The sequence below is a fragment of the Ranitomeya variabilis genome, chromosome 2 (genome assembly GCF_051348905.1).
Source record: "Ranitomeya variabilis isolate aRanVar5 chromosome 2, aRanVar5.hap1, whole genome shotgun sequence".
Taxonomy (NCBI): Eukaryota; Metazoa; Chordata; class Amphibia; order Anura; family Dendrobatidae; genus Ranitomeya; species Ranitomeya variabilis.
Window position 1 is genome coordinate 249,402,234 of NC_135233.1, and position 27,334 is coordinate 249,429,567.

At 43.2% G+C, this 27,334-nt stretch overlaps 1 protein-coding gene across 2 annotated transcripts; it reads right to left on the reverse strand.

Moving 5' to 3' along the window:
* PHYHD1 (phytanoyl-CoA dioxygenase domain containing 1) lies at positions 1–27,334 on the reverse strand. 2 transcript variants are annotated; one of them, XM_077284539.1, is made up of 11 exons: positions 27,170–27,334; positions 26,038–26,196; positions 23,424–23,499; positions 22,567–22,614; positions 21,394–21,449; positions 15,888–15,950; positions 15,777–15,798; positions 14,796–14,924; positions 14,390–14,506; positions 13,477–13,603; positions 1–1,344 (listed from the first exon to the last, which is right to left on the reverse strand). In XM_077284539.1, the coding sequence occupies exons 1-11, from the start codon at positions 27,323–27,325 to the stop codon at positions 1,299–1,301; spliced, it is 999 nt and encodes a 332-aa protein (XP_077140654.1). In that variant the 5' UTR covers positions 27,326–27,334; the 3' UTR covers positions 1–1,298. The 2 variants fall into 2 exon arrangements, with proteins under 2 accessions (XP_077140654.1, XP_077140656.1); XM_077284541.1 differs by lacking the exon at positions 1–1,344 and having other exon boundaries at positions 13,473–13,603; positions 27,170–27,326.

The following is a 27,334-nucleotide window of genomic DNA, read 5'->3' on the forward strand; positions in this document are numbered from 1 at the left end:
GATATATACATATATTATATATATATTTTATTATTTTCAGTATCATTCATTTTTTATTCCTTTATTATTAGCTTTAATAAAGTCTCTATTTTTTATGATGATTTTTTATGGTTGGTTATTATGTCCAAATAAAGCATTATTTATAGAACGCTTTTATTGTCTGATGAATATTTTTTGAGGGTTAGAAATATTGGATAGCCTACTAAATTTGGTGGGCGGTTCCTCTCATTCTCTGTAACCCAACTGTGGGAGCAAGGGGGACCACTCTTATCTCTCCATAGGGTTTCCTGTTCCTAGGGGTGGATCCCCTCTCTCGGTGGGTGCTGTCGTGTCTCTATAAAAGAGCATTACTGGTAAGTAATCCGGTTTTCTCCTGAAGATGGGCCCATTGACAACCCAAAGGGAATGGCCCAAAACTGAAAATGCCCGAATTTCTCTTGTATACTTAGAGCAACTCTCAGGAATTTCTAGCGATCTACTTGGGTTGGAACGCGATTGTGTGCATCTTTTCATTCCAGGACTATCACATAGGCCATAAAACTCCTATTTCCAGATTGCTATCTAATAGACCCCATTTTGGTTGATCTGACCTTCAGGAATCTAAGCGCTTTCAGGTTTGTTTTTTTTTTATTGTCCTGAAAGTTGCGTTTTTTTTTCTTTACTAAAAAGGGAGGAGCGTAGAACCCCTTCCCCCTTCTTGTTTGGGGATCTCCTATGAGGACTGATTTCCTCACTAATTCCATGGCTTCTTCCAGAGCCAGAGAATTGCGGGCTTTTATCACCACAAAAGCCCGGAAAGGCTAACTGCACAATACTGAGGATCCATCCAGTTGCTTGATGAAATTTGTGACAGACAAAGAGAAAGCCTTCCCCCTACCTGGGGTATGAGTGGGCTCTTTACCCTCAGAGGAGGGTCCCCCAAACATGAAACCTCTGCCTCTCTTTTTCTGGTCCCCCCCCCTCCATTTGTCCTCATTCTTTGGGGGCATTTTCCACTGTATTACCTTCTCCAAAGGGACCTCTTCTAAGATGGGATCTGATGCGTGGGAGACGCTGTGCTCTTTTATTCTGTAGGTTGTCCTATCCTTGAAGGGTAGATCCCCTCTCTCCATGGTGTGGTCATGGGTGATAGAAAAAATACAAAACAGGACCTCTTCCATAATATTTAATAATCAGTCATATTGTGAGATCTTCTGAATGCTAGATTAAAGGGACTTTGATTATTTTTTTAATTCTCCTTCAATTAATCGATATATCACTAAGATGAAGGTGAAGACTGCCATGGCCACATGTAGTTCTTATGTGTATAAGGAAGGAAATGGAAGTTCTTGACTTGGTTGTAACCTAGAGAGAAGAAATCATATAGTAAGACAGTACAAAAAAATTAAAGGGTCAGCCACCAGGGCATGCTGGGAGTTGTAGTGTCACAACAGCAGGTTACTTACCGCTACGACAAGATAGTACAATTACAACCATCACATCCTTACTTATTTTTTTCGGCTCCATGTAATACTACGATCAGCCAATCGCCCGGACAGCAGCATTATAAAAGCGGGTTGTACCGTCTATACAGCCCATATAAAGGGTATTCTCATCTTATATTGGCTATGCCATTACTCTACGATAGGTGCAGCTGTCCCCAGAACAGGGATCTACAGGGTCTCACCTCGGGAACAGACCGCTGGCAGACACAACCAGGCGGTGAATAAATGGAGAAGTGCCTCAGTCCGGGCTTTATGGGAGACCGTGACTGTGATATTACTATGTACAGAAATATTGTGTTATAGCACAAACCATGATACGATTGCAAATTTAAGTCCCCCAAGGGGGGAAAAAAAAAGTGTAAATTAATTAAAAAACAAAACTTGCTAAATTGATTGAATGTTTGATATGAGTCCAATACATCAAAAATAACATTTTTAACTTCTGCGATCAAAGCTAAGCCTGCTAAAAACAAGCCCTTATACAGCTCAGCATAAAAAATTAAAGAAGCACTCCCATCAAAGTTATTATCCTCTTAGTATATTGCAATCATCATATTGTAGAGCACTGTGAACTTACAATTGCTCATTTTGCCTTTCGAACCTAGTTAAAGGGAAGGTGCCATCAAAAAAATTATTTTTACAGAAATTGTAAGTGTAAAGAATTAATGTTTACATTTTCTTAAAAAATATTATCATTTGTTTATAATTTAGTAAAATATGAAAAATAATTTGAAAAGTTTTGGAATTTCCACTTTTAAACACTAGGGGGAGCAGCTGCTGAAATTTCAGAAAAACCTAGTGTACAAATAGCTCACATTACAGCACTGCAGTAATTATGGGCGGAGTCTGCTGACGTGTGTGATGTCTCCTCTCCTCCCCTTCTGGGTGTTTGCTAAGGGATAAGAGCGGATGATATTCAGGAATCCAGTGAGCAGCCATTTTGTTGGTGACTGCAGAGTACGGCAGCCGTCACACTATCAGTATTTGGTCAGTATTTTACCTCAGTATTTGTAAGCCAAAACCAGGAGTGGAACAATTAGAGGAAAAGTATAATAGAAACATATGCACCACTTCTGCATTTATCACCCACTCCTGGTTTTGGCTTACAAATAGTGAGGCAAAATACTGACCAAATACTGATAGTGTGACGGCAGCCCTAGGCTACTTTCACACTAGCGTTGTTTGCAATGCGTCGTTCAGGAGAAAAAACACATCCTGCAAAGTTGTCTGCAGGATGCGTTTTTTTCCCATAGACTACCATTACTGACGTATTGCAACACGTCGCAACCGTCGTGCGACAGTTGCATCGTGTTTTGGCACACCGCCGCCACAAAAAAACGTTACATGTAACTTTTTTTGTGCGTCGAGTCCGCCATTTTCGACCACGCATGCGCGGCCGAAACTCCGCCCCCCCCTCCTCCCCAGACCTTGCAATGGGGCAGTGGAAGCGTCGTAAGACTGCTTCCCCTGCCCACGTCGGGCATTTATTTCACAGCATGCGTTGGTATGTCGGCCCTACCGACGCTAGTGTGAAAGCAGCCTTATACTGACAAGTAGACAGTCACCGAGGATGGCAGGCAGCAAGGATTCTGGGAGATATGTGGTGGAGGGAGCAGGGTGACAGCAGCACAGAGTATTTCAGGAGAGCAGTGTGCTGGTCTATAGGGGCCCCCTGTTTGATGCGCGGAGCAGCCAGGGATTGTACATAGAGCGTTGTCTTTTATACACGTGGATGGACCGACTGCTCCACAGAAATCCAGCAAACATTTCTGCGAATTGATGGCCTGTTCTGATCCAGACTTTGCATGCAGACCCCATTCCCCTCCTCAGATCCTGTCTTCCCCATCCTGTCCTGGCGATGTGTGAAAGCGAGGCGACAGGCAAAGTACGGGGTGACGCTGGGAAGGAAATGTAGCCATATAGTAACGATAAACATGAGACCCCTCTCTTCAGCTGCCTCACCAGCCCTCCCCTGACTGCACCTAACTGGAGGTCATGCTGCCCCCTCTATTACCCCAGACCCGCGTGCAGGTGCTCAGCCAGAACCACCATAGAATGGGTCCGCTTTCTGAAGATAATACTGCCATAGTGTTCTCACATAATACTGCCATATAGATCACACACAATACTATCAAATAGATCACACAATACGGTCATACAGTTCTCACATAATACCACCATATAGATCACACATAATACTGCCATAGTGTTCTCACATAATACCGCTATATAGATCACACACAATACCACCATATAATTCTCACAATACTGATCAAGCATAATACCACCATACAGATCACATAATACCGGAATATAGATCTCACATAATACCGCCATATAGATCACACACAATACCACCATATAACTCTCACAATACTGATCAAGCATAATACCACCATACAGATCACATAATACCGTCATATAGATCTCACATAATACCGCCATATAGATCACATATCGCCATATAGATCACTCCTAATACCGCCATATAGAGCACACATAATACCATCATATAGATTGCAAATAACGACGCCACTGTTCTCACATAATACCGACATATAGATCTCACATAATACTGCCATATAGATCGCTCATAATACCACCATATAGAGCACACATAATACTGTCCAATAGTTCTCACATAATACCATCATAGATTGCAAATAACGACGCCAGTGTTCTCACATAATACCGACATATAGATCTCACATAATACCGCCATATAGATCACACATATCGCCATATAGATCACTCATAATACCGCCATATAGAGCACACATAATACTGTCCTATAGTTCTCACATACCATCATATAGATCGCAGATAACGACGCCATAGTGTTCTCACATAAAACCAATATATAGATCTCACATAATACCGCCATATAGATATCACATAATACCACCAGTGTTCTCACATAATACCGCCATATAGATCACACATAATACCGCCATATACTTCTCACATAACGACGCCATATAGATCGCACACAATACCGCCATATAGAGCACACATAATACTGTCCTATAGTTCTCACATAATACCATCATATAGATCGCAAATAACGATGCCATAGTGTTCTCACATAAAACCAATATATAGATCTCACATAATACCGCCATATAGAGCACACATAATACTGCCATATACTTCTCACCTAACGACGCCATATAGATCTCACATAATACCGCCATATAGATCACACAACGGGGGAGAGGAGTGCATAGGAGAGGATTAGATATACAGCTCAGCAGTCAGTATCACACAGGACAGTATTAGATACACAGCTCAGTCAGTATCATACAGGATAGGATTAGATACATGGCTCAGCCGTCAGTATCACAAAGGATAGCATTAGATACACAGCAGTCAATATCACACGGGAGGATTAGATACATATCTCTGCACAGTAACACACAGAATAGGATTAGGTACACGGCTCAGCACACAGTATCCCACAGGAGAGGATTAGATACACATCTGTGAAGAGCGGAACAAAAATGGTTACCTCAATGAACCAAAAAGAATTTGTGATCAATATTGACCTGTCCATTCAAGGACATTTTAGCTATAGTGTGAAATCCTATTTTTTGTTTGTGAAACTGCCACTTAAGCGAAACTGTACTGTTTTGTTTGTTGTGAAACTATCACATAGCCGAAACTGTTTTTTTGTCTTCTCTTTTCTCTCTTTGTTTAAACAAGCAAAACTTGTATAACCACTGAAACTACCTGTACAACTATATAAAGAGGGGATAGCACCTTGAAGGCAGGCGTGCTTCAGAGGCTTCCCAGTGATATACTATACGAGACGTGTCTTGTGTATTATTTCTGGTGATTCCCCACTTCCAAAGGCTGCTCCGACTGAGTGTGGTCCCGACATTTCCTGGCGCCTGAACAGGGACCCGAGGTCTGTGTACTCCTTCAAGAACACCGGCAGAATACGAACGAAAAGAGAATCTGGGATAATGGACGGCAGATGAATAAAAACCTGGCCAGGTAAGAGACACTGTTAGATCTCTTATATCTGCCCTGCACTGTCCGTAAGATTTTCTGTGTCGTGTCCTTTAGCGGGTAGTTCTAGTAGAGGAGGATACCTATAGCTCGGGTTCTTGAACTACTTAGGAATTGACCACCTCACGGAGTACGGCATTGAATGAGAGTGAATGTGAATAGAAGGTGTGTGGAAGTTGGGAATAGCCCTATAAGCCGCCCAGGGTGTTGAAACAAAAGAAGTGACTGTCCCACTGGGCAACGTGGTTGCGTCCTTTCGGGGAGACCTCCGCGCCTATGTTCAATCTCTGATCCTGTCTTTGACGAAAACCTGGTGACGGATAAGTGTATGATAGTATGAGCCCAGGACAGATAAATTAGCCTGGGACAAGATACGTTGTATTTTGATCCTCTGTCTGGTTGCATTTGTGTTGTTTGCTATAGGTGTAGGAATCAGGATTTTCTTACATCAACACGGTACGCAGAAGCCGTTAAACATCCTAGCTCCTTAGGAAGAAGGTAACGAGGTATTCTCATACCCAAACGCCACCTAGGGCAAGAAAAGAAAAAAGCTCAGGATAAGAAAATGGGGAATAAGCAAACAAAGTCGGAACCAGAAGAATTAGATATCTATACTATCATAAAGGAGAGAAGTGGTGAAGATGCCACTAAGGGGCTGAGAAAGATTTTTAGTAAGTTTGGAGTTACTAAGGCAGAAGCCTTTAGTAGAAAAAAATGGGAAGGAATTCAGGAAAAAAAAAAAAGGCATAATCAGAGACAAGAAATGGATAGATCAGATCCAAGCGTTGATTGATGTCTCTAGGGTAGCAGAAAAAGAGGGATGGACATATAATCAACAGAATAAAAAGTGGTGTATTAGACCCGCAGGCTATGGAGAAAAACAAAATGTGGAATATAAGAACACCCCACCCCCATACCTTAACCCACATGCCCCATCTTTTCTCCAAACACCACCTCAAAGTTTAGCCGGACCAGGAGGATGGGTATGTCCGCACTGTGGACAACAAAATCCAGACTGGAGAAATGATTGCCTAGCCTGTGGTACACCTAGACATGGCGCTGTACTTGCCCCTGTTAGGGTAGTACCAAGACCCTTTAGGGAACCTGGTGCTGACGGAGTAATGGGAACTAGATATCACCAAACTCGACAATATTTCCCTTGGTCACCCGCTGAAGGCATGTCTCTCTTGCATAACGCACCAGATCCCACCCAGTGTCCAGTTAGATTTGCACAATATATACAGCAAATTATGCAGACTCACGCTGGAGTTTGGGCAGATGGAGAAGAATTATGTAGAATGAAAATGACTCCTGGACTCTTCCAGGAGCTATTAGCAAATCTACAGGTACATAGGCCCCAGGCAGGAGATGGTGCCTTACAAACGATAGAATCAGGTACGCAATTTGTAGATCACTTAATGGTTTTCATGAGGGAAAAACAGAGGCAGAGAGGAACAACGGGAGTGGTGGCTCAGAAATCTGGACAATCAGTAGACGAATATTATCTAAGTGTAGAAAATAATTTCAGAGATGAAGGCATGGATCTAACCGCTTCAGGAATGATGAGGTTAGTTACAAAAACCTTTATAGATGGATTGTCTCCAAAAGTGAAGGAAAAGCTTAAGGCCGCAACCCCTGATTGGAGAACCTTGGAAGACCCACACCTGGCTAGACAGAAAGCTGTAGGGATAGAAATGGACAAGAGACTCAGGGCTTACGTAATGTACGTGACAAGCCACTCTGTAATGCTACATTTGAACTTTTCATAGATGGCAGTAGATATGCAGATATGAATGGACAATTTCATACAGGTTATGCGGTAGTAACTCAGCATGAAGTGCTGAAAGCAGAACCTCTCCCTGCTAATCAGTCTGCACAAGAAGCAGAACTTACGGCATTAGTTGAAGCTCTAAAAATAGCCAAAGATCAGACAGCAAACATATACACTGATTCTAGATATGCACATGGCATTATTTTCGATTTTGGCGTAATATGGAGAGCCAGAGGTTATATGACTGCTTCAGGCCAACCTGTTAAACATGCCTCCCTCATTAGACAGATTCTGGAGGCAGCACAAGAAACTAAAGAAATAGCGGTGATAAAGGTAGCTGCACATGTGAGACTCGACACCGAGGAAGCCAGGGGTAACGATAAAGCCGACAAAGCAGCAAAACAGGCAGCACGTAAACCCTTACATCATGCCCACACACTAGATAGCTCTGAAGATGATGAGGAGAGATTGAAGGAAGCTCAGAAACAGGTAGACGACAAAGAACGAGGGCAGTGGCAGAAAAAAGGGGCAGAAGATCAGCAAGGATTATGGAAAAAAGGAACTTTGTTGTGTTTACCCAGAGCCTGGTACCCCGCAGTGGCGAGTGACCTCCACCTACCTACGCATGTATCGGCAAACGGTATGACGCTCAAGGTAAAAGAAAGGTGGTTGGCTCCAGGCTTTGGTAATTTCGCTCGGAACATGTGTGCTGCATGCGCTATATGCCTGGCACACAATCCAGGTCAGACCATTAAAACCCCAACCAAGCATCATGTAAGACCACTGTATCCCTTTCAAAGACTCCAGATCGACTACATCCAGCTTCCTAGGTACAATGGATACGAATATGTGCTTGTGTGTGTGGACATGTTCTCAGGGTGGCCAGAGGCTTATCCAGTTCGTAAAGCCTCAGCAAAAACTACTGCCATTAAAATAGCACATGAACTGATACCCCGTTACGGCATGCCTGAGGTGATCGAGTCACATAGGGGTACCCATTTTACTGGAGAAATATTCCAGAATGTTATGAAAATGTTGGGAGTAGAAAACCAGTTTCACACTCCGTATCACCCACAGAGTTCAGGTAAAGTGGAAAGATTAAATGGAACAATAAAATTAAAAATCCAGAAGGCCATGGCAGAAACAGGAAAGCCTTGGACCGAGTGTCTACCACTTGCCCTGTATTCCATCCGAAACGCCCCAAGGGGGAAGGCTAAGCTGTCACCACATGAGATTCTTTTTGGTAGAGCAGCAAATTTGGGTTGTTATTTTCCACAACAACTGATGTTGAATACTGAGACTTTAACTGCTTATGTACAAGAATTACAAAAACGTTTAACTAAAGTGCATTCGCAAGTTTTTGCTTCCCTTCCAGATCCAGAAAATCTCGAAGGAGGCCACAAGTTGGAACCTGGTGATCAAATCTACGTGAAAAGACACACCAGAAAGACTCTGGAACCGAGATTTGACGGACCTTTCCAACTCCTGTTAACAACTCCAACAGCAGTCAAGCTTGAAGGAAAGGCATCATGGATACATGCAAGCCATTGCAAAAAAAGCAGTATAAGACTCATGATATTGATGTTAATAATGTTAACCTCAACGGAGGCATGGGAAAGATTGAATTCTCTAGCCCCTTTGAACAATAGATTCGTACAACATCATAGAAAATTAGTGCATGATTTGTTAAATAATACGCAACCCCTGGCAGATTGTTGGATCTGTACCCATTCACCAGTATCAGCCACAAGTATACCTTTTCTAGCAGTTCCCGTGTCAGCTGAAGAAATATTCGCTTGGCCTAATTGTTCAGACAACCTGGCCAACAACCAACCTGGCAATACTAGACTATGGAATACTACAATCGCCATACCAGTTGTGGGATGGGTAGAATTTCCTTGGTGGCAGGGCAATCTTACAGGAAAAATAGGCAACTTACAATATTTAGCACTCAGAGGAGGAGCATGGGTACCTAGGAATAAGACTGGATTAACTGATTTAGGACAGGTCCCCACTGAAAATCTACAGCTCAGTTTCAGTACAACCACCCCTTCCTCTGATGCTTTCAAACCTACAGTATTGGAAAGGTACATACATAATAGAAAATGGGAACATTCCGAGTTGTTCCCCCAAGGTGATGCAAACAGTTGTACAAGTAAGCCGGGGAACCTGGTTTGTAATGAATCCGATGAGTATGTCAACAGAATGCATGTATGTGGGAATCCCGCAGTCGGGTACTGTAGCCCCTTGGGACAAAAACCCTCTTGGTGTATGCTTCAGAATGTATCTAGTTTTGTGGATTTGGCTCACAGATTGGTATTGCAGCACTCAGCTTTGTGGGATCTGCCTGAGGGTACATTTTGGATATGCGGAGAAGGAGCATATAAATGGCTTCCCGTAGGTATAAAGGGTACTTGTACATTAGGACGCCTAACCCCGGCTACTTTCATAATTTCGAACAAACAAGTGAATATGCAAGCCGTGCCCAAGCACACACTGTATAAAAGAGCTGCAGATAACTCACCACGTCCCTCGGGGAGGCCACATATAGTACAAATGGGAATTCCCAACAAAATTGCTAGTACCATTTTTATTTATCCTATGTTAACACAGATGTGGGATAAATTAGTTAGAGCCACGGATTATCTAGATGACCAGATTTGGGATATATTGGACATATTAAATACTAGTATAGCTGTACAGAATCAGCTTATAATAGTCACTAACCAACATACCCTGGTATTGGATTACCTAACTGCCTCACAAGGGGGTATGTGTCAAATCATCGGACCCACCTGCTGTCATTATATAGACCCGAATAGTACTATGAGTATGAGATTTAAATTAGAAGACGTACAACGACTCAGGGATCAGTATGACAAAGACAATGACCAAAATAAGGATAGCTGGTGGTCAGATACCTTTTCTTTTCTTAACCCGGCCAATTGGTTCAGGGGGATCGGTGGGTGGGTTACCGGGATTATGCAAAGCCTAATACATACAGTTATAGTTATTGTAATTATATATGTATTATTCAAGGTTGTACTCAAGGGTATCTCGGTATGCACAAATAAATTTTGTGTAATGGATGCGAGAATATAAAGTTTTTTTTTTGTAATATCACAAAAAGAATTACTAAAATAATCATCTATATGACAAGGTTTTGAATGGAATATGTCAAAGGGGGGATTGTGAAGAGCGGAACAAAAATGGTTACCTCAATGAACCAAAAAGAATTTGTGATCAATATTGACCTGTCCATTCAAGGACATTTTAGCTATAGTGTGAAATCCTATTTTTTGTTTGTGAAACTGCCACTTAGGCGAAACTGTTTTTTTTGTCTTCTCTTTTCTCTCTTTGTTTAAACAAGCAAAACTTGTATAACCACTGAAACTACCTGTACAACTATATAAAGAGGGGATAGCACCTTGAAGGCAGGCGTGCTTCAGAGGCTTCCCAGTGATATACTATACGAGACGTGTCTTGTGTATTATTTCTGGTGATTCCCCACTTCCAAAGGCTGCTCCGACTGAGTGTGGTCCCGACAACATCTCAGCACAGTATCACACAGGGTAGGATTAGATACATGGCTCAGCAGACAGCATCACACAGGAGAGGATTAGATACACATCTCAGCACAGTATCACACAGGGTAGGATTAGATACATGGCTCTGCAGACTATCACACAGGAGAAGAGTAGATACACAGCTCAGCAAAGTATCACACAGGAGAGGATTAGATACACAGCTCAGCAAAGTATCACACAGGAAAGGATTAGATACACAGCTCAGCAAAGTATCACACAGGAGAGGATTAGATACACAGCTCAGTTAGTATCACACAGGATAGGATTAGATGCATGGCTAAGCAGACTATCACACAGGAGAGGATTAGATTACCTCTCCCCCTCCCCACTGATACTTCACGGCTCCCTGCTGAGTCCTTTCTCCCTCCCGTCCTTGGTCTCCTCCTCCCCCTATAACTGCAGGGCTCCTGTGATTATCCTGGGAAGCTGGAGCTCACAGATGCAGTGTGAGCTAGTGATGTGTCGTTCGCGAACGAGCCGACACAAAGAGCCGGCTCCCTGCTGTGAACGATGGGAGCCGGCACACCAGTGAGAGCCACTAAAATTCCTGAATGGCTCTCACTGGGCGTAAAATCTCGGACTTCGGGAGGCGTAACTCCGCCCACCTGAGCAAAACCCAGCCCACTCTTCAATTTAATTGGCTCTAAGAAGTGGGCGGAGTTTCGGACGCCTGAACAGCTATTCAATAGGGATCCATTTAGGATCCAAAAAGAGCCATTTTGTGAGCCGAAAGAGCCGGCTCTTTTTGGTGAGCAGAGCCATGAGAGCCGGATCACCAAAAAGAGCCGGACTGCCCATCACTAGTGTGAGCTCCAGGAAGATGGCGCTGACCTCCTGCCTCTGCTGTGGTGTGGACAGCTCAGGGGGCGTGGCCAGTCACAGCAGGGAGAAGCACAATGATAGTAATGGGGTCGGACGCCGACTGCAGATCTCTATGCCCAGGGCTGCCGTATTTGCAGAGTGTAAGTGTCGTGCAGCTACACTTACACTCCTGCAAAGCAAAATGGTGGCGCCCAGTGGCTGAAAAAAAATTAATAATAAAAAAAAAATGTTAAAGTTAAAAAATGTAAATTTCTATTAAAAATAATTGGTTATATAAACAATCATTTTTAATACAAAAAATAAAATGCGGCACCTTTCCTTTAATTCTTCTCTTTTCTCTGCTCTATATAGAAACAGGAAGTCTCTTGTCCCTTCATTTATCATTTCCCTCTTCAACTTCTGACCCAGCTGCTCCCTCCTCTCTCTGCCAGGGACTTTTGCAGTGACTGATGACTCATACAGGAAAAATTATCCTCCTATTTCTGCATAGAGCTTAGAAGGATTCATTTAGTCAGTTTTTAATCCTTTGTCGTAGACCCAATGGAAAAGAGAAGAATTATCTGGGTAGAAAGGCAAAATGAGCAATTGTAAGTACACAGTGCTGAATTACATGCCTGCAATATATTAAGAGGATAAAAAGTTTAATGGGAGTTTCAGAAAATGGGAACAATCTTTTTTTGTGAAAAGTGCAAAATTTGCTTAAGCCACCAGAATAATATAAAAAAGCAAGTTCTGTAGCTCTGTAATTGTACTAATCTGAAGATTTATTACCAGGTTATTTTACTGCACAATGAACCCTGTAGAAATTAAACCTAAAGAACAATTGTTTTTTTTCCCCTATATCATCTCCATTTTTTTTTTCCCGATTATATGATAAAGTGAATGGTATCATGGAAAACTACGCCCCGCGAAAAAAATAAAAAAAATCCTCATCCGGCTATGTAGATGTAAAAAGTAAAGTTATGGGTCTTAGAAGATGGAGAAAAAAAATTACCGTACAGAAATTAAAACTGTAGATCTGCCTAAAGGGGGATTCCTATGCTGGTAAGATTTTTAATTTTTAATTTTTTTTGGTATGTGAGGTGTTATTTTTACAGATAGATCACAGACCCATCCCAATATTCTTTTCTTTTGTGGACACATTCTCAGTCGCCCCCCAAAATGGAGACCTCTTACGGATCAATCTGGCCAATGCAAGTCAGTGGCCACTTGGAAAACAAACTGATAGCTCATGGAAGTCATTGCCGATCTGTCCGCATTCTGAATTTTAATTGATATAAGTTACGTTTTTTTGTTTTTTCATAAGAGAAAAAAATAGATGCAACAAGGATTGTAACAACACAGACCGAAAATGGGTGCAGCACTTTGAAATTAAAAAAAAAAAGGACCATTTTTCACATTTGTGGGGGAAAAAAAGACATTGAACTTGGCCTTAGTTGCATGTCCCTAAGATATACTGAGACCTAATGATCTCTGTAGCTCCAACTTTAGGGCCCACCATCATCATACGTATGAAGGGGTACAGCTCTGCTTCACAGTATAGCCTCGCTGGACTGGGAGCACTGCTGAGTGGGGGTTTCAATAAAGGGGCCCCAGCGTGGTATCAATCACAATCGTTGGCGTTCCAATAGGTTGGATTCCCCAACAGTCATAAAAAGATATTTCCATCCACCACTTAGAGTGGTCACAGCTTTCTTTCTGATGTGAGGACCCATCAAACATCCCTCCGTGTCTCAGCTTCCAGCACAAGTGCGACACCAGAAGCCCATAACACGTGTGAAATCTGTCGGTACTTTCTTACCAATTCTCCGCACTCCAGGTGGTATTCTGCGATTCCATCACGTGGAAGGAATAGGCGTGACGAGAGTTTGGTGAACTGTTCAGGTCGCTCTTGTGCACAACTTCTCCGTGGATTAGAACAAGTCCTCCTAAGGAGTAAGTGAAGCCATATCAGATAATGAAACCCAGGAAGAAAATGGTGATGTAAATAAATCCCAATGTAGTAATTACAAGAAATGTTATTTAAATACATTAAAAATTATACATATGTTAACAAAGGCAGGGTTTACTCAAAATAGTACATAAATTGATCCAGAAAAGTTAGTAATAATTAGAAAATTAGCTAACAGCAGTTTAAAGAAGCACTCCTCCTCCCATCAATTTTTTTTATCCTATTAATATATTGCAATCATCATATTATGCAGCGCTGTGTACTTACAATTGCTAATTTTGTCTTTCTACCCAGCTCATTCTTGTCCATTAGGTCTATGACATCACAAGGTTAAAAACTGTCTAGCTGAATCTTTCCTTACATAAATTCAAAGGAAACAAGAGGTCTGTTTTCCCTCCAAGTCTCATGAGTCAACAGACAAGAGACTTCCTGTTTCTACAGAACAGAGAAAAATTACCTGGGTAAAAAGGCAAAATGAGCAATTGTAAGTACGCAGTGCTATATAATATGATGACTGGAATATATTAAGAGGATAAAAACTGACTGGAGAAGGAAGAGGAGGAGTGCTTCCCTGCGGTATAACATCATAGTCATGGAATATGTGAAACAAGTCGGTGTCATAATGTACAGAGCCAAGAGATGCCTAAAGGCTGCTAGTCTGGTTCACATGACTGGGTGACGGCCCTATGATTAATATGCATACAGCCGGAGATCCCCTTTAATCATAACCCCATGTATTGATATAGTGGTAAGGGCAATGCACCTTTGGACACCGGGGCTGGCACAAACTGGTCATCATGGTAGGTCCGCTCTTCTCCAATGAAGGATGTGCAGGGTATGGAGCCTGGCGGCGTGCGCACCATACGGCGCGATATTCCAGCTTGAAACAAATTTGTGAAACGGTCATTAGGAAGCACAAAAGAAAATGCTCGTCTGGCCCAATTTCCACACAAACTTTCATGCTTAGACATTTATTTTGGATAATAGAAACTTGGCACCACTGAGCGCCAAAGATTTGGATAGGTTAAAATCTAACCAACATAAGTCTGCTGGAATCTATCTGGGATAGGATGGGACAGATGTTTTCAGTCTGATCTCCTTTCCCCTGATCTGGATGATAAATATATATGATGAAGTATCAGCGGCTTACCTTGCCTGCCATATCTTACCCCGGTGTGACCCTGGAATGAACCACAAGCAGCCATTTTCTTTATTGGCATCCTCAATAGCGATCCAGAACCCAATGATGCGGCCAAGAGGCTCAGTGTTCAGGAAGGTGGCATCTTGGTGGGGAGTCACTGATTACAAAATATGAAGAGAAGAATTAGGCTACTTTCACACTTGCGTCGGCACGACGTACCGACGCACGTTGTGAAAATTATGCACGACATGGGCAGCGGATGCAGTTTTTCGACGGATCCACTGCCCATTCTAAAGTGCGGGGAGGAGGGGGCTGAGTTCCGGCCGCGCATGCGCGGTAGAAAATGGCGGATGCGACGTACGAAAAAGCGTTACACTAAACGTTTTTTCGTGCCGACGGTCTGCCAAAACACGACGGATCAAGTGCACGATGGACGCGACGTATGGCCATACGTCGCGATCCGTCGGCAATACAAGTCTATGGGAAAAAAAACACATCCTGCAGGCACATTTGTAGGATCCGTTTTTTTCCCAAAACGACGGATTGCGACGTACGTCACACGACGCAAGTGTGAAAGAAGCCTTAGGGTATGTGCACACGTTGCGGATTTTGCTGTGGATCTGCAGCGGTTTTCCCTGAGTTTACAGTACCATGTAAACCTATAGAAAACAAAATCCGCAGTGCACATGCTGCGGAAAAAAATGCACAGAAACGTAGCGTGTATTCTGCAGCATGTCATTTCTTTGTGCGGATTCCGCAGCGGTTTACACCTGCTCCATAATAGGAATCGGCAGGTGGAAACCGCACAAAAACCGCGGTAAATCCGCAGTGCGGTTTACCTGCGGATTTACCAAAATCAGTGCAGAAAAATCCGCACACCTTCCCGCAAGGTGTGCACGTGGCCTGAATCTGAATCTGCCATATTGAAAACCCCCGATGCCATTATTTCTAGTCCTGCCATTTTCTGCATTCAGCACAATGAAGCATGAATTCCTATTCCTTGTCTTACCTTCCCCTCCGATGTTAGGTTGCTGAAATAAAGAGAATAATTAAACATCAGTGTGCATGCCAATTGGAAAGCTATATGGATTGATCTCTGGTGCTATATAACCGGCTGTACCTTAAATATATACATGCTCTGCACGATCACCGGCTCCAGAAGGCCCAGCCGCTGACCCACCTCCTGTATACGGAGATATAAATGTACAGAATAAAGCCACAGGATATATTTTTGTTCAGAGCTGAAAGTTTATGGAGTTTTGCTGCCATCCAGTGGGGAATAAGGGTGAAATTGTTACCAGTTTAGGGGTATTCCAATTGAAGAAGGTTGTCACTAGTGATTGGTGAACTCAAGTCCAACGGGTTTGGTCGAACATTTTTAAAAAAGTTCAGTTTGGATACCAGAACCCTGACCCTATTCGATGAATGAGGGGCCCGAACATCCGTTGTTTGCCATGCTGTCATTTCCGTGACAGCACTGCAAACGCGGGCTCTGATCGGCGGTAAGATCGTTACCGCCTGTCAGAGCGCTGCGGTTCCTGCACTGTCATTCAGATGACTGACTGAGTTAGCAATCTGTGACTGGCAGTAAAAAGGTTACTGCCGGTCACAGGCGTCTGTCTACTACTGAGAGAGTACTATACTCATCAGCATACGCCTGCTGGCGCTCATATCAGCTAGAGCAGGTAAAGCTAGTGAGAGTATTCATCAGCCAGTGCCTGTGCTATAAATAAAATAAGAAAAAGAAGACATGGGGTCTTTTCTATTTTTGATATCCTGCACAGACAAAACACACAGCTGCGGGCTGCAACCCTCAGCTGTCAACTCAGCTTTATCATGGCTTGTTATCAAGAATAGAGGGGTCCCACGCCGTTTTTTTTATTTTAATTATTTAAATAATAAAAAAAAACTCTGTGTGGGGTACCCTACATTTTTGACAACCAGCCAAGCTAAAGTAGACAGCTGGGGTCTGGCATTCTCAGACTGGTAAGGGGCCATGGATATTGTCCCCCTTCCCATCCTAAAAATAGCAGCCCGCAACCACCCCAGTAAAGGCGCATCTATGAGGTGACCGGGGTTCATCAGCTATGAACTACGGTGACCTTTCTAGTGGCAGCTCAGCACTACACACTGTAGGAGCATGATTACACTTCTGTTTCAGTGTGAGCCATTCGTGTGACTACTCTCCAAATCATCCGGATCTTCGTGGGAAAAATATGGATTATCTTATTTTGTCTTTTACAGGTGACATGGGCATCGGAGGATTATCCTGTCAGACAGGTGAACAATATGGTAGTTTATTATTTTTTTGTGTTTTACAGAGGAAATGCGCTTCAGTGGATTAGGTGTAAAGGTGAGTATAAGTTTATATTTTTCTTTCAAGTAAAGGTGTCAGTGTCTTTATTTAAAAAAGGGACTTTATTCTGGTTGTGTTTTTTTTTTTTTTTTTTTTACAAAAACTATGGGATTAGTTTGGGAGGTGGCTTATAGATGCCTCTCCATGACTAACCCCCGGGCTTGGTGTCAGCGGCCATAAAACAGCCAACATCAACCCCAAACCTATTACCCCACTTGCCACCGCACCAGGGCAAGTGGGAAGAGCCAGGCAAAGTGCCAGAATTGGAGCATCTAATAAATGCGCATTTTCTGGGGTGGTTGTGGGCTGCTGTTTTTAGGCTGGAGGCAATATCCATAGCTCCTTACCAGTATGAGAATAACAGTCCCCAGCTGTCTGCTTCATTGGCTGAATGTCAAAAATGAAGGGGACCCCCATGCCATTTTTTTTTAGAATTAAAAGCATGGGACCCCTCTTTTTGATAACCAGACATGATTAAGCTGACAGCTGAGGGTTACAACCCGCACCTGTCTGTTTTGCCTGCGCTGGTAATCAAAAATAGAAGAGACCCCACGTCTTTCATTTATAACATAGGTGCCGAGTGCCGACTGATGAATACTCTCCTCAGTCTTGCCTGCTCTTGCTGCTATCAGTGACAGCAGGTATACGCTGATCAGCCAACACCTGTGACCGGTGGCAACCTTTTTACCACTCGTCACAGCTGCTGACTCGCGCTGTTGTCTGTATGACAGCATGGGAACTGCAGCGCTCTGACCTGCAGCAACTAACCACTAATCAGATCTGTGTTCGGGGTCCGTGTATGGACCCCAAACGTTACTGTTCGGCTTCGCCTATCATTACTTATCACCAGGATACAGTGGCATGTAAAAGTTTGGGCACCCATGGTCAAAATGACTGTTCTTGTGAACAGTTAAGCAAGTTGAAGATGAAATGGTCTCTAAAAGGCCTAAAGTTAAAGATGACACATTTCCTTTTTATTTTAGGCACAAAGAATTATATAAACATTTTTAACATTTAAAAAATTACGAAAGAAAGATGGGCCTATGTAAAAGTTGGGCTCCCTTGGAGATTTGTGTGTGCAGATAACTTTGACCAAGGTTTCAAACCTTAATTAGGCTACGTTCACATTTGCGTTGTGCGCCGCAGTGTCGGCGACGCAACGCACAACGCAAACAAAACCGCAACAAAACGCACGCTAAAACGCTGCGTTTTGCGACGCATGCGTCCTTTTTGGCCGAAAGTTGGACGCAAAAAAAAAAAGGCAACTTGTTGCGTTCTCTGCGCCCAACGCTTGGGGCCATGCGTCGCAAAACGCAGCACAACGCATGTCCATGCGCCCCCATGTTAAATATAGGGGCGCATGACGCATGCGGCGACGCTGCGGCGCCCGACGCTGCGGCGCCGAACGCTAAGGCGCCGAACGCTAATGTGAACGTAGACTTAGCCTGTTAGGGTTATAGCTTGTTCACTCTCATCGTTAGGAAAGGCCAGGAGATGCAAATTTCCCAGCTTTATAAAAACCCAACCTCCTCTGACCTTGTGCCAAAAAACTGAAGCCATGGGTTCTTCTAAGCAGCTGCCTAACGCTCTGAAAATGGTGGAGGCCCACAAAGCAGGAATCGGCCATAAGAAGATAAAGCATTTTCAAGTTGCCCTTTCCTCAATTTGAAATGTAAATAAGAAATGGCAGCTATACTGTGGAGGTCAAGATAAGGTCTCGAAGACCAAGCAAAATTTCAGTGAGAGCTGCTCATAGGATTATTAGAGAGGCAAATCAGAACCCCTGCTTGACTGCAAAAGACCTTCAGAAAGATTTAGCAGACACTGGAGTTGTGGTACATTGTTCTACTGTTTAGAGATACCTGCACAAAAAGGCCTTCATGGAAGAGTCATCAGAAGAAAACCTCTCCTGCGTCACCATTAAATTCAGCGGTAGAAGTATGCAAAAGAACATCTAAACAAGCCTGATGCATTTTGTAAACAAGTCCTGTGGACTGATGAGGTTAAAATAGAACTCTTTGGCCACAACGATCAAAGGTGTATGTGTGGAGAAAAAGGGCACAGAATTTCAGGAAAAGAACATCTCGCCAACCATTAAGCATGGAGGTGGATCAATCGTGCTTTGGGGTTGTGTTCCAGTCAATGGCACAAGGAATATTCCATGGGTAGAGAGAAAAATTGGTTCAATGAAATTTCAATAAATTCTTGATGCAAACTTAACACCATCTGTAAAAAAGCTGAAGTTGAAAAAAGTATGGCTTCTACAAATGGATATTGATCCTAAACACACGTCAAAATCCACAATAGACAACCTCAAATGGCCGCAAGCTGAGGGTTTTACAAGGGCCCTCACAGTCCCCTGATCTGAAAATATTGAAAATCTGTGGATAGACTTCAAAATAGCAGAGGATGCAAGACGACCCAGGAATCTCACTGAACTGGAAGAATTTCCCAAGGAAGAAAGGATGAAAATCCCTCAAACAAGAATTGAAAGACTCTTGTCTGGCTGGAAAAAGCGTTTGCAAGCTGTGATACTTACAAAAGGTGGGCTATTAGGTACTAACCATGCAGGGTGCCCAAACTTTTGTGTCAGTCCATTTTCCTTTTTGTAATTTTTAAAGTGTACAAAAATGACAATTTTATTTTTTTTCACTTAAAATACAAAGTAAATTTGTCTTCTATAACTTTAGGCCTTTTAGAGATCATTTCATCTTCAACTTGCTTACCTGTTCACAAGAACAGTAATTTTGACCAGGGTGCCCAGACTTTTACATGCAACTGTAGGTGATAGTTGCTAGAACGGTGAGGGTCTAATGGGGGAGATCCAGTCCTGCATTGGGATGGAAAAGTGGTAATTCATGCGCACTAGCGGTCCATTCAGAGTCTGTGTGACTACTGGCAATAATTAAGTCCTGCAGGATGGCTAATCTCTGCTTGATCATGGAGGTCCGACCACTGGGACCCTCACCAATCTCCACATGTGTCATAATTTCTACTAGAGCAATGGTCATCCATATGCACTGCCACTCCATTCAGGGTCTAGGAGACTGCTGGCAATAACTAATCACTTTAAGATGACTGATAACTGTTTGATCGTGGGGTCCAGTGATTTCCAGAATGGGGTTCTGTGCCCTGCGTTGGAAAGAAGCAGGAGAGGGGTCCGGTGTCCTTTGCTGTAATGGAGCAGTGGATGTCAGAGTCTATGGGACTGCTGCTATCCTGTGGTACCTGGTTAAGTACATGAATGGGGGGGTCTAACCAATGTGACCCCTACCGATCGCCAGAATTGTGTCCCATGTCCTCAATTGGAACGAAGCACAGATCACCCATGCACAAAGTGGATCCATTCAAAGTCAAAGTCTAAAGGATTGCTGGCACTTATGGATGGGCGATAACTACTTCATTGTGGAGGTGTGACTAACAGGACCTCCGCTGATCACAAGAAAAGGATCCTCCATTGGAAAGAAGCAGGGATCATGCGTGCACATGGCCGTTCCGTTTAGAGTCTATGAGACTGCTGGCAATAATCTAGCACCGCAGCATGGGTGATAACTGTTTGATAATGGAGGTCTGACCAATGAGACCAGCAATGATCTCCATATATAAAAGGTCCCAATAGAAACGAAGCTGGTGATCTCTCTCTCTCTCTCTCTCTCTCTCCCCCTCTCTCCCGTCCCAGCACAGAAAATTTCGTATTGCACTGCGCACAAGCGATAACATGACGATAGGCGTTCACTCCCCTAAGACCTATGTCATCACTCTGCCCACGCTCGTTCATTGGCTGAAAAAATGGCGCTAAACGCGTCATATGAAACGCGACTTTGGCGCCAAGATCACGTACCGCATGGCCGACCCCACACAGGGATCGGGTCGGGTTTCATGAGACGCCGACTTTACCAAAAGTCGGCGACTTATGAAAATGAACGACCCGTTTCGCTCAACCCTAATCACCACATAAAAGGTCCCAGGTCATCAAGTGAAACTAAGCTGGTGATTTCTATCATTGTAGGGCGAGTGATAACTGCTTGATTGTGGTGGTCTATTCACCGGGGTCCTCATCGATCACCATTCACTGTCTAAACGACTGCCAGAAAAAGCCAAGGCCTGAACCGAGTCACCTGCCATCTCATTAATGGAGATGAGGCCACAAACGTCAGATCTCCGTTCTGCCGATTGTGGGGGTTTCAGCAACTTGATACTTCCAGAATACCCCTTTAATGCAATGACTAATCTTTCTCTAGCTACAATTAAGATAGTCTTGTCTGCTCACCTGTATTTTGGGGGAGTGCGTGACCCTTTTATATATCGGATTATGTGCATGTAAAGCTGCAAGAACCAGAGACAGAAGTAAACGCAAGAAACGTTAAAGAAAGATTTAACATATAATCACATCCTGCCATGTTGTGGGTTTAATTAGAATGCAGAATTGGAGGTTAAGAAACAACATTCCAGCTTTCCTGTAACAGCGCCACGCCTGTCTAGAGATTGTGTGTGGTATTGCAGCGTAGACCCCCCCCCCCACACACACACACACCCCATTCACTTCAAACAAACTGAGCTGCAATATCAGACACAACCTATGGATAGGGGTGGCGCTGTGGACGGAAACGCCCATGATTTTCTATAATTCTGTACATGCCTTTATTGGGATTGGAGCTGGAACAAGCCTGATGTGTCCTGTAACTCTTCTCTGTGACCCATGGAGAGAAGTACTTTGATATTTCATATGATGGTGGCCACAAACAATTGTTTGGTAACAAAATGGTTTTATTTTTTTTTTGCATTCAGGTTATTTCTTTTATGGTTGTGTCTTGTAATGCAACATTTATGTAAAAGTGACTAATCTGAGATATTAGACAGTTCGTAGATAAAAGTCCATACTGAAGGATATTTTCCGTAATGTCGATGAAATCCCTTTGAAGTCGTGAGTTAAAATTGCAGTGAGGACAGAGCTATTGGTAAATCCTCAAAAAGGCTCATCTGGTTATAGGAAAACATGACCGCCTTCTTTCAATAACTGGTTGATATGGGTGACAAAGACAGATCTGTTAGACTGTTTTGATAAATGAGGCCTCGTGGGTTTTTTTTCCCTAAGGGTATGGGCATTTCTGTTAGGCAAACTGGCTCCCAAATAAAAAGCCACCTAAAAAAAAATCTCCATGTGCAATTAGTCTTAGAGAAAATTCACAGGCCTGTATTGTACAGTTGTTGTTAGGGGAACAATAGCTGACCTGACCATGTTTCTCCGGATCTAATAACCTCATGTACCAGGCGGAGGTCAGTAGATCCGCGGCCTCTCTGGACATTGCGGTCTGTATATGGAACTTGAAATATGGCTGTCTGAACCAGACCTAATGTAGCCAGAACTATGTAAAGCACACCTCACACTACAGAACCCACATCCTAGTAAATGGATAGTGGAAAGGAAAAGTATTCTTCTTACCGTGTCCTATTTTATTCACAGATCTTTCTCTTGCCACCAGAAATTCACCTGGAGAACAGGTAAAACGGTATTCCACTTGTCAGTATCACATCATAAGTCGTTTTCCCCACTGTCAGTCCTAAGATTGGAAATGGTGCCACTTTTGTGCACAGGTTGTGTCTGGTACTGCAATTCATCCTGATGAGTTGCAATACCAAAAACATCCTCTAGACAAGAGCCTGGTAATAAAAAAATCTCTAAAGTAATCCTGTACAGCTTTTTAAAACTACCATTTGCCATAAATATGTAATTTGTTTTTACCCGGTGTTAATGCCCCTGTTTTCCTGAATTCGATGTTGTTTTTCTTTTGTTTCTGCTCCTCTCTGTTCCTGAGATATGGCTCCTTTTCCCCCCTATATAAATGTAGTCCTTTTGAAGCCAACTGGGAGTGGCCATAAAGAACACGCCCCCAGAAAAGAGTGACGACCACAGCCACTTTGCTTAAAAGACTAATCTTTATATACCATGAGGTCGTATCTCACGAGCGGAGAGACTCGTAAACAAAAGAAAAACAGCGCCGGATTCAGGAGAACAGCGGCATTTATGCCAAGTAAAAAAAAAAAGTAGACATTTATGTCAAGTAATAGATCCCCTTTAAGGAATTAGGCTGCCGTCACACTAGCAGTATTTGGTCAGTATTTTACATCAGTATTTGTAAGCCAAAACCAGGAGTGGAACAAATAGAGAAATAGAGGAAAAGTATAATAGAAACATATGCACCACTTCTTCATTTATCACCCTCTCCTGGTTTTGGCTTACAAATAGTGATGTAAAATACTGACCAAATACTGCTAGTGTGACGGCAGCCTTATTCTTACCTTTGTCATTGAACACTCCTTTCTCAAAGAAGAAGCGGATCTTGTCTCCACTGTGAAGGAAATAGTCAGCACTTCCCTGTCAGTGACATAATGGAGAGAGATTAAGCCTCTAATATGTCATGTCCCAAGTTTCACAACTAATCGCCATAAATTGTATCCAAATTATACTATATATTTAAATGTATTCAGCTGTGTCCTATTCACATGTGGATAGCTGGGTAACTACCAATATGGCCACTGTCATAGCCCCAACACAAGGAATCAACCCTTTCTACACTCCCTGACAGAAGTTATGTCGCTTATCCATGTTATGTAAATAAAAGCTTATAACCTGACATTAAATTCATCCATTGGTTGTATAAATTATTCTTTTGAAAGCTGAAACCCTCCGAAATGTGGTTTAGGTTAAGAAAATAAATTGGCATCAATGCAGAAATATTGATCAGTTAATTAAAGTTAATCAGTTAAAATTTTGGCGCCTAGTCATATAATGCACCCAATCCTAGTTTACATCCTCACCTGTGCTCAGTAAATGATCGGTTAATTAGTGTGTGTGTATAAAAAGAAACCCAGCACCCCAGACCTTCACTTGAACTGCAACTTGAGCTCTGACAACATGCCGAAAATCCACCCTGCGACCAAAGCCTGGATTATCAAGAGGCTGAAGACCAGATCCACTGCAGAGGTGGCTGGCAGCTTTAATGTGTCTCAGCATCAAGTACAAAGAATTAAAAAAAGATTTGAAGAGACTGGAGATGTGTTTGACAAGCCCAGGTCCGGCAGATCCCGCAAGACAATTGCTCGGGAGGAACGTTTGTTGGTTAGAAAATCCAAAGCAAGCCCCTCTTCCACTGCAGCCCCTCTTCCACTGCAGCAGAGCTCCAACAGGCCTGGTCACCTCAAGTCCCTGTGTCAACTAGAACAGTTTGTAGGATTCGGTCTCAAAATGGCCTCCACGGTCGAATCAGTGCCCAGAAGCCAAAACAAAAGGCAAATAAAAAGCCGTGTGGCATTTGCAAACTCCCACAGTCTGCTAGACAGATGGACGCTGGAAAAAGTGGCAGAAGGTGGATTTCTCTGATGAATCTTCAGTAGAATTACACCACAGTCGCTGCAAATACTGCAGGAGACCTACTGAAGCCTGTATGGATCCAAAATACACCCAGAAAACAGTTAAATTTTGTGGTGGAAAGATCATGGTATGGGGTTACATTCAGTGTGAGGGTGTGCAAAACATCTGCAAGGTGGAAGGCAATATCAATAGCCTAAAATATCAAGAAGTATTAGCTACCTCTTATATTCCAAATCATAAAAGGGGTCAAATTCTGCAGCAGGATGGTGCTCCATCTCATGCATCAATCTCTACAACAAAGTTCCTCCGGGCAAAAAAATGATCAAGGTGCTCAAGGACTGGCCAGCCCAGTCACCAGACATGAACATCATTGAGCATGTTTGGGGTAGGATGAAAGAGGAAGCTTGAAAGACAACACCAAAGAATCTAGATGAACTCTGAGAGGCATGTAAGACTGCATTCTTTGCTATTCCTGATGACTTCATTAATAAATTGTATGACACATTGCTGAACCACATGGATGCAGTCCTTCAAGTTCATGAAAGTCACACAAAATATTAAATATGACTAATATCACCACAACTTCCTTCACCAATGTTATGCAACATATATTTGTATTTTAAGTTAATTATTTGTTTGAATATCACACTACTTTCTGTGGGCGACAAAACGTTTGTCTTGCCAAAATCTGACCATTCTGTGTCTATTAACTGATCAATATTTCTGCATTGATGCCAATTTATTTTCTTAACCTAAACCACATTTCGGAGGGTTTGAGCTTTCAAAAGAATAATTTATACAACCAATGGATGAATTTAACGTCAGGTTATAAACTTTTATTTACATAACATTGATAAGCAACAAAACTTCTGTCAAGGAGTGTATACTGAAGTCAGCCTTGTAATTAGTTGATGGCGGCAGGTCTGGATTTATAAACCTACAGAACACAGGATTATTGCTTTTAGGCCAAATTCAGAAATCTGTGAAACAGTCCATGAACGGAGCAGCCACAGAGCTCCCAACCCGAACTCCGCAGTCACATAGGCATAATACAGGCAATTGGTTTGGAGCTGGGAGACCCGTGACCAGTCCATACATCATGGTCCATACATGGACTATGTTTCGCACACATCTAAATTAGACCTTGGGGTGAGTTCACATGGTGTGGCTGACCACAGAGCCAAAACAAAACCCAATCACCATGGTCAACGGGTGCACAATTTTGTCTTAAGATGGTGCGATCATTGGCCGTCACGGTGTTGGACACTTTGGCCTTGTGCCACCAGCTGTACTGCGTGCTCTCACCCTTCCATCTATCACAATTCCTCACAGCAAGGTCTGCTCTGGCCAGACCATGAACTAGAAGCAGAAAACATGGCTGCTATCCTGATAATCTAGTGCCACCCCTGTCCAATGGTTGTGTCTGGTATTACAGCTCTGTGAATGTAGCTCAGCTGCTGTGCCAAACACAACCTGTGGATGGCTGTGGGGCCTGCAGAGTTTTCTAATCCCTTTTTTAAAATCATATAAAATGGCTAAAACCTGAGCTTTTAGTTGTTCTTCCTGCTGCGTAGAAAACTCTGTGCGGCAGTGAGGAGGGACGTCCATGTCTTGTATTATCCTTCCAATCTCCTCCTTCATGGTCTTGCATTCTTCATGGGTGAAAAGTCCATCCAGAACCAAATAACCATCCTCATGGAACTGCAAAAACAAGGCTGATTGCTCAGGCACTGTGTTCTCAGCCACCACCGGCAGTAGGTGCCACTATTTAGTCACAATATCAGAAATACAATAGTTCCACTACATGTACTTTCGAGATAAGTCAGAACCTCTGGCGCTTTACGATTCATTGCCCCCCACCATATTTACCTTTTGTCTTAAGTGGTACTCCCCTTTAAGCAATGGCTTAGTATGGATTGCCAGCACCCAGGGCAAGCAATTGTTGCACCCCCTAACCTGATATACTGCCCCCTTGAAATAAAAAATGCCAACTGAGAGCCCCCTTAAAACAAATAATGACTTTAAAATAATAATGATACATTTGTGCTACTCTAACCCAACATAAAGTTTATGCTAATTTAAAGCAAGCGATTGAGTCCACTTTTCCCCGGCACAGGTGGTGCCATGCAATGTCATTGTGCCACCTGCACTCAGAAAAGACTAGTGGCAGCCTCCAGGTCTATAATACCACTGCATTGACGTCATGTTGAAGGTGGCGCTTGCCCGGAGTTCCCGGGGCACCTGGCCAGAAGTGAGTGGCTTGTGCACTGATTCTTTCGAAATTTTGTATCCAGTGCAACATCTTCTCCCCCTTTTCTCAAGTTATGCCATTGTCTCAAGTTCCTATCTTCAGGGTCACACCACTCATCTGCCTCCCGGGGGGCGGTGTGCTCCTGAAGATTGACAGTTCAGCCAGGGGCATATCGGATTTTTCTTCCCCCAAGCAGTGGCACCTTTGGAGGAGCGCAGAGGACCCTGATCCCATCAGCTTCAGAGCAGCGATTGCAAAGGTTAATCCATGTGGTTACATAATGACAGCCATGTGCTGCACACGAACACTGCGCTGCACTAATCCTGCTCCATCTGCCCTTACTATTCCACTCACCTATACCCTACCGATAACATTCATATTAGGTCTGCTGCACCTGTAGAGCGGAGCACATTCGTATCTCACCTTCTGGACCTGTTCGTCAGTCATCAGAGCCATATTGAGAAGGAGGAAGCTGCCTGTAACCCACTGACCAGTGGAGGATGGGAGACAACACAACTGCCAGATGAAGCTGCCAGATAAAGGAGAGAGACAGGGGCCCTGCATACCAGCACCGGTCATGTGATCACC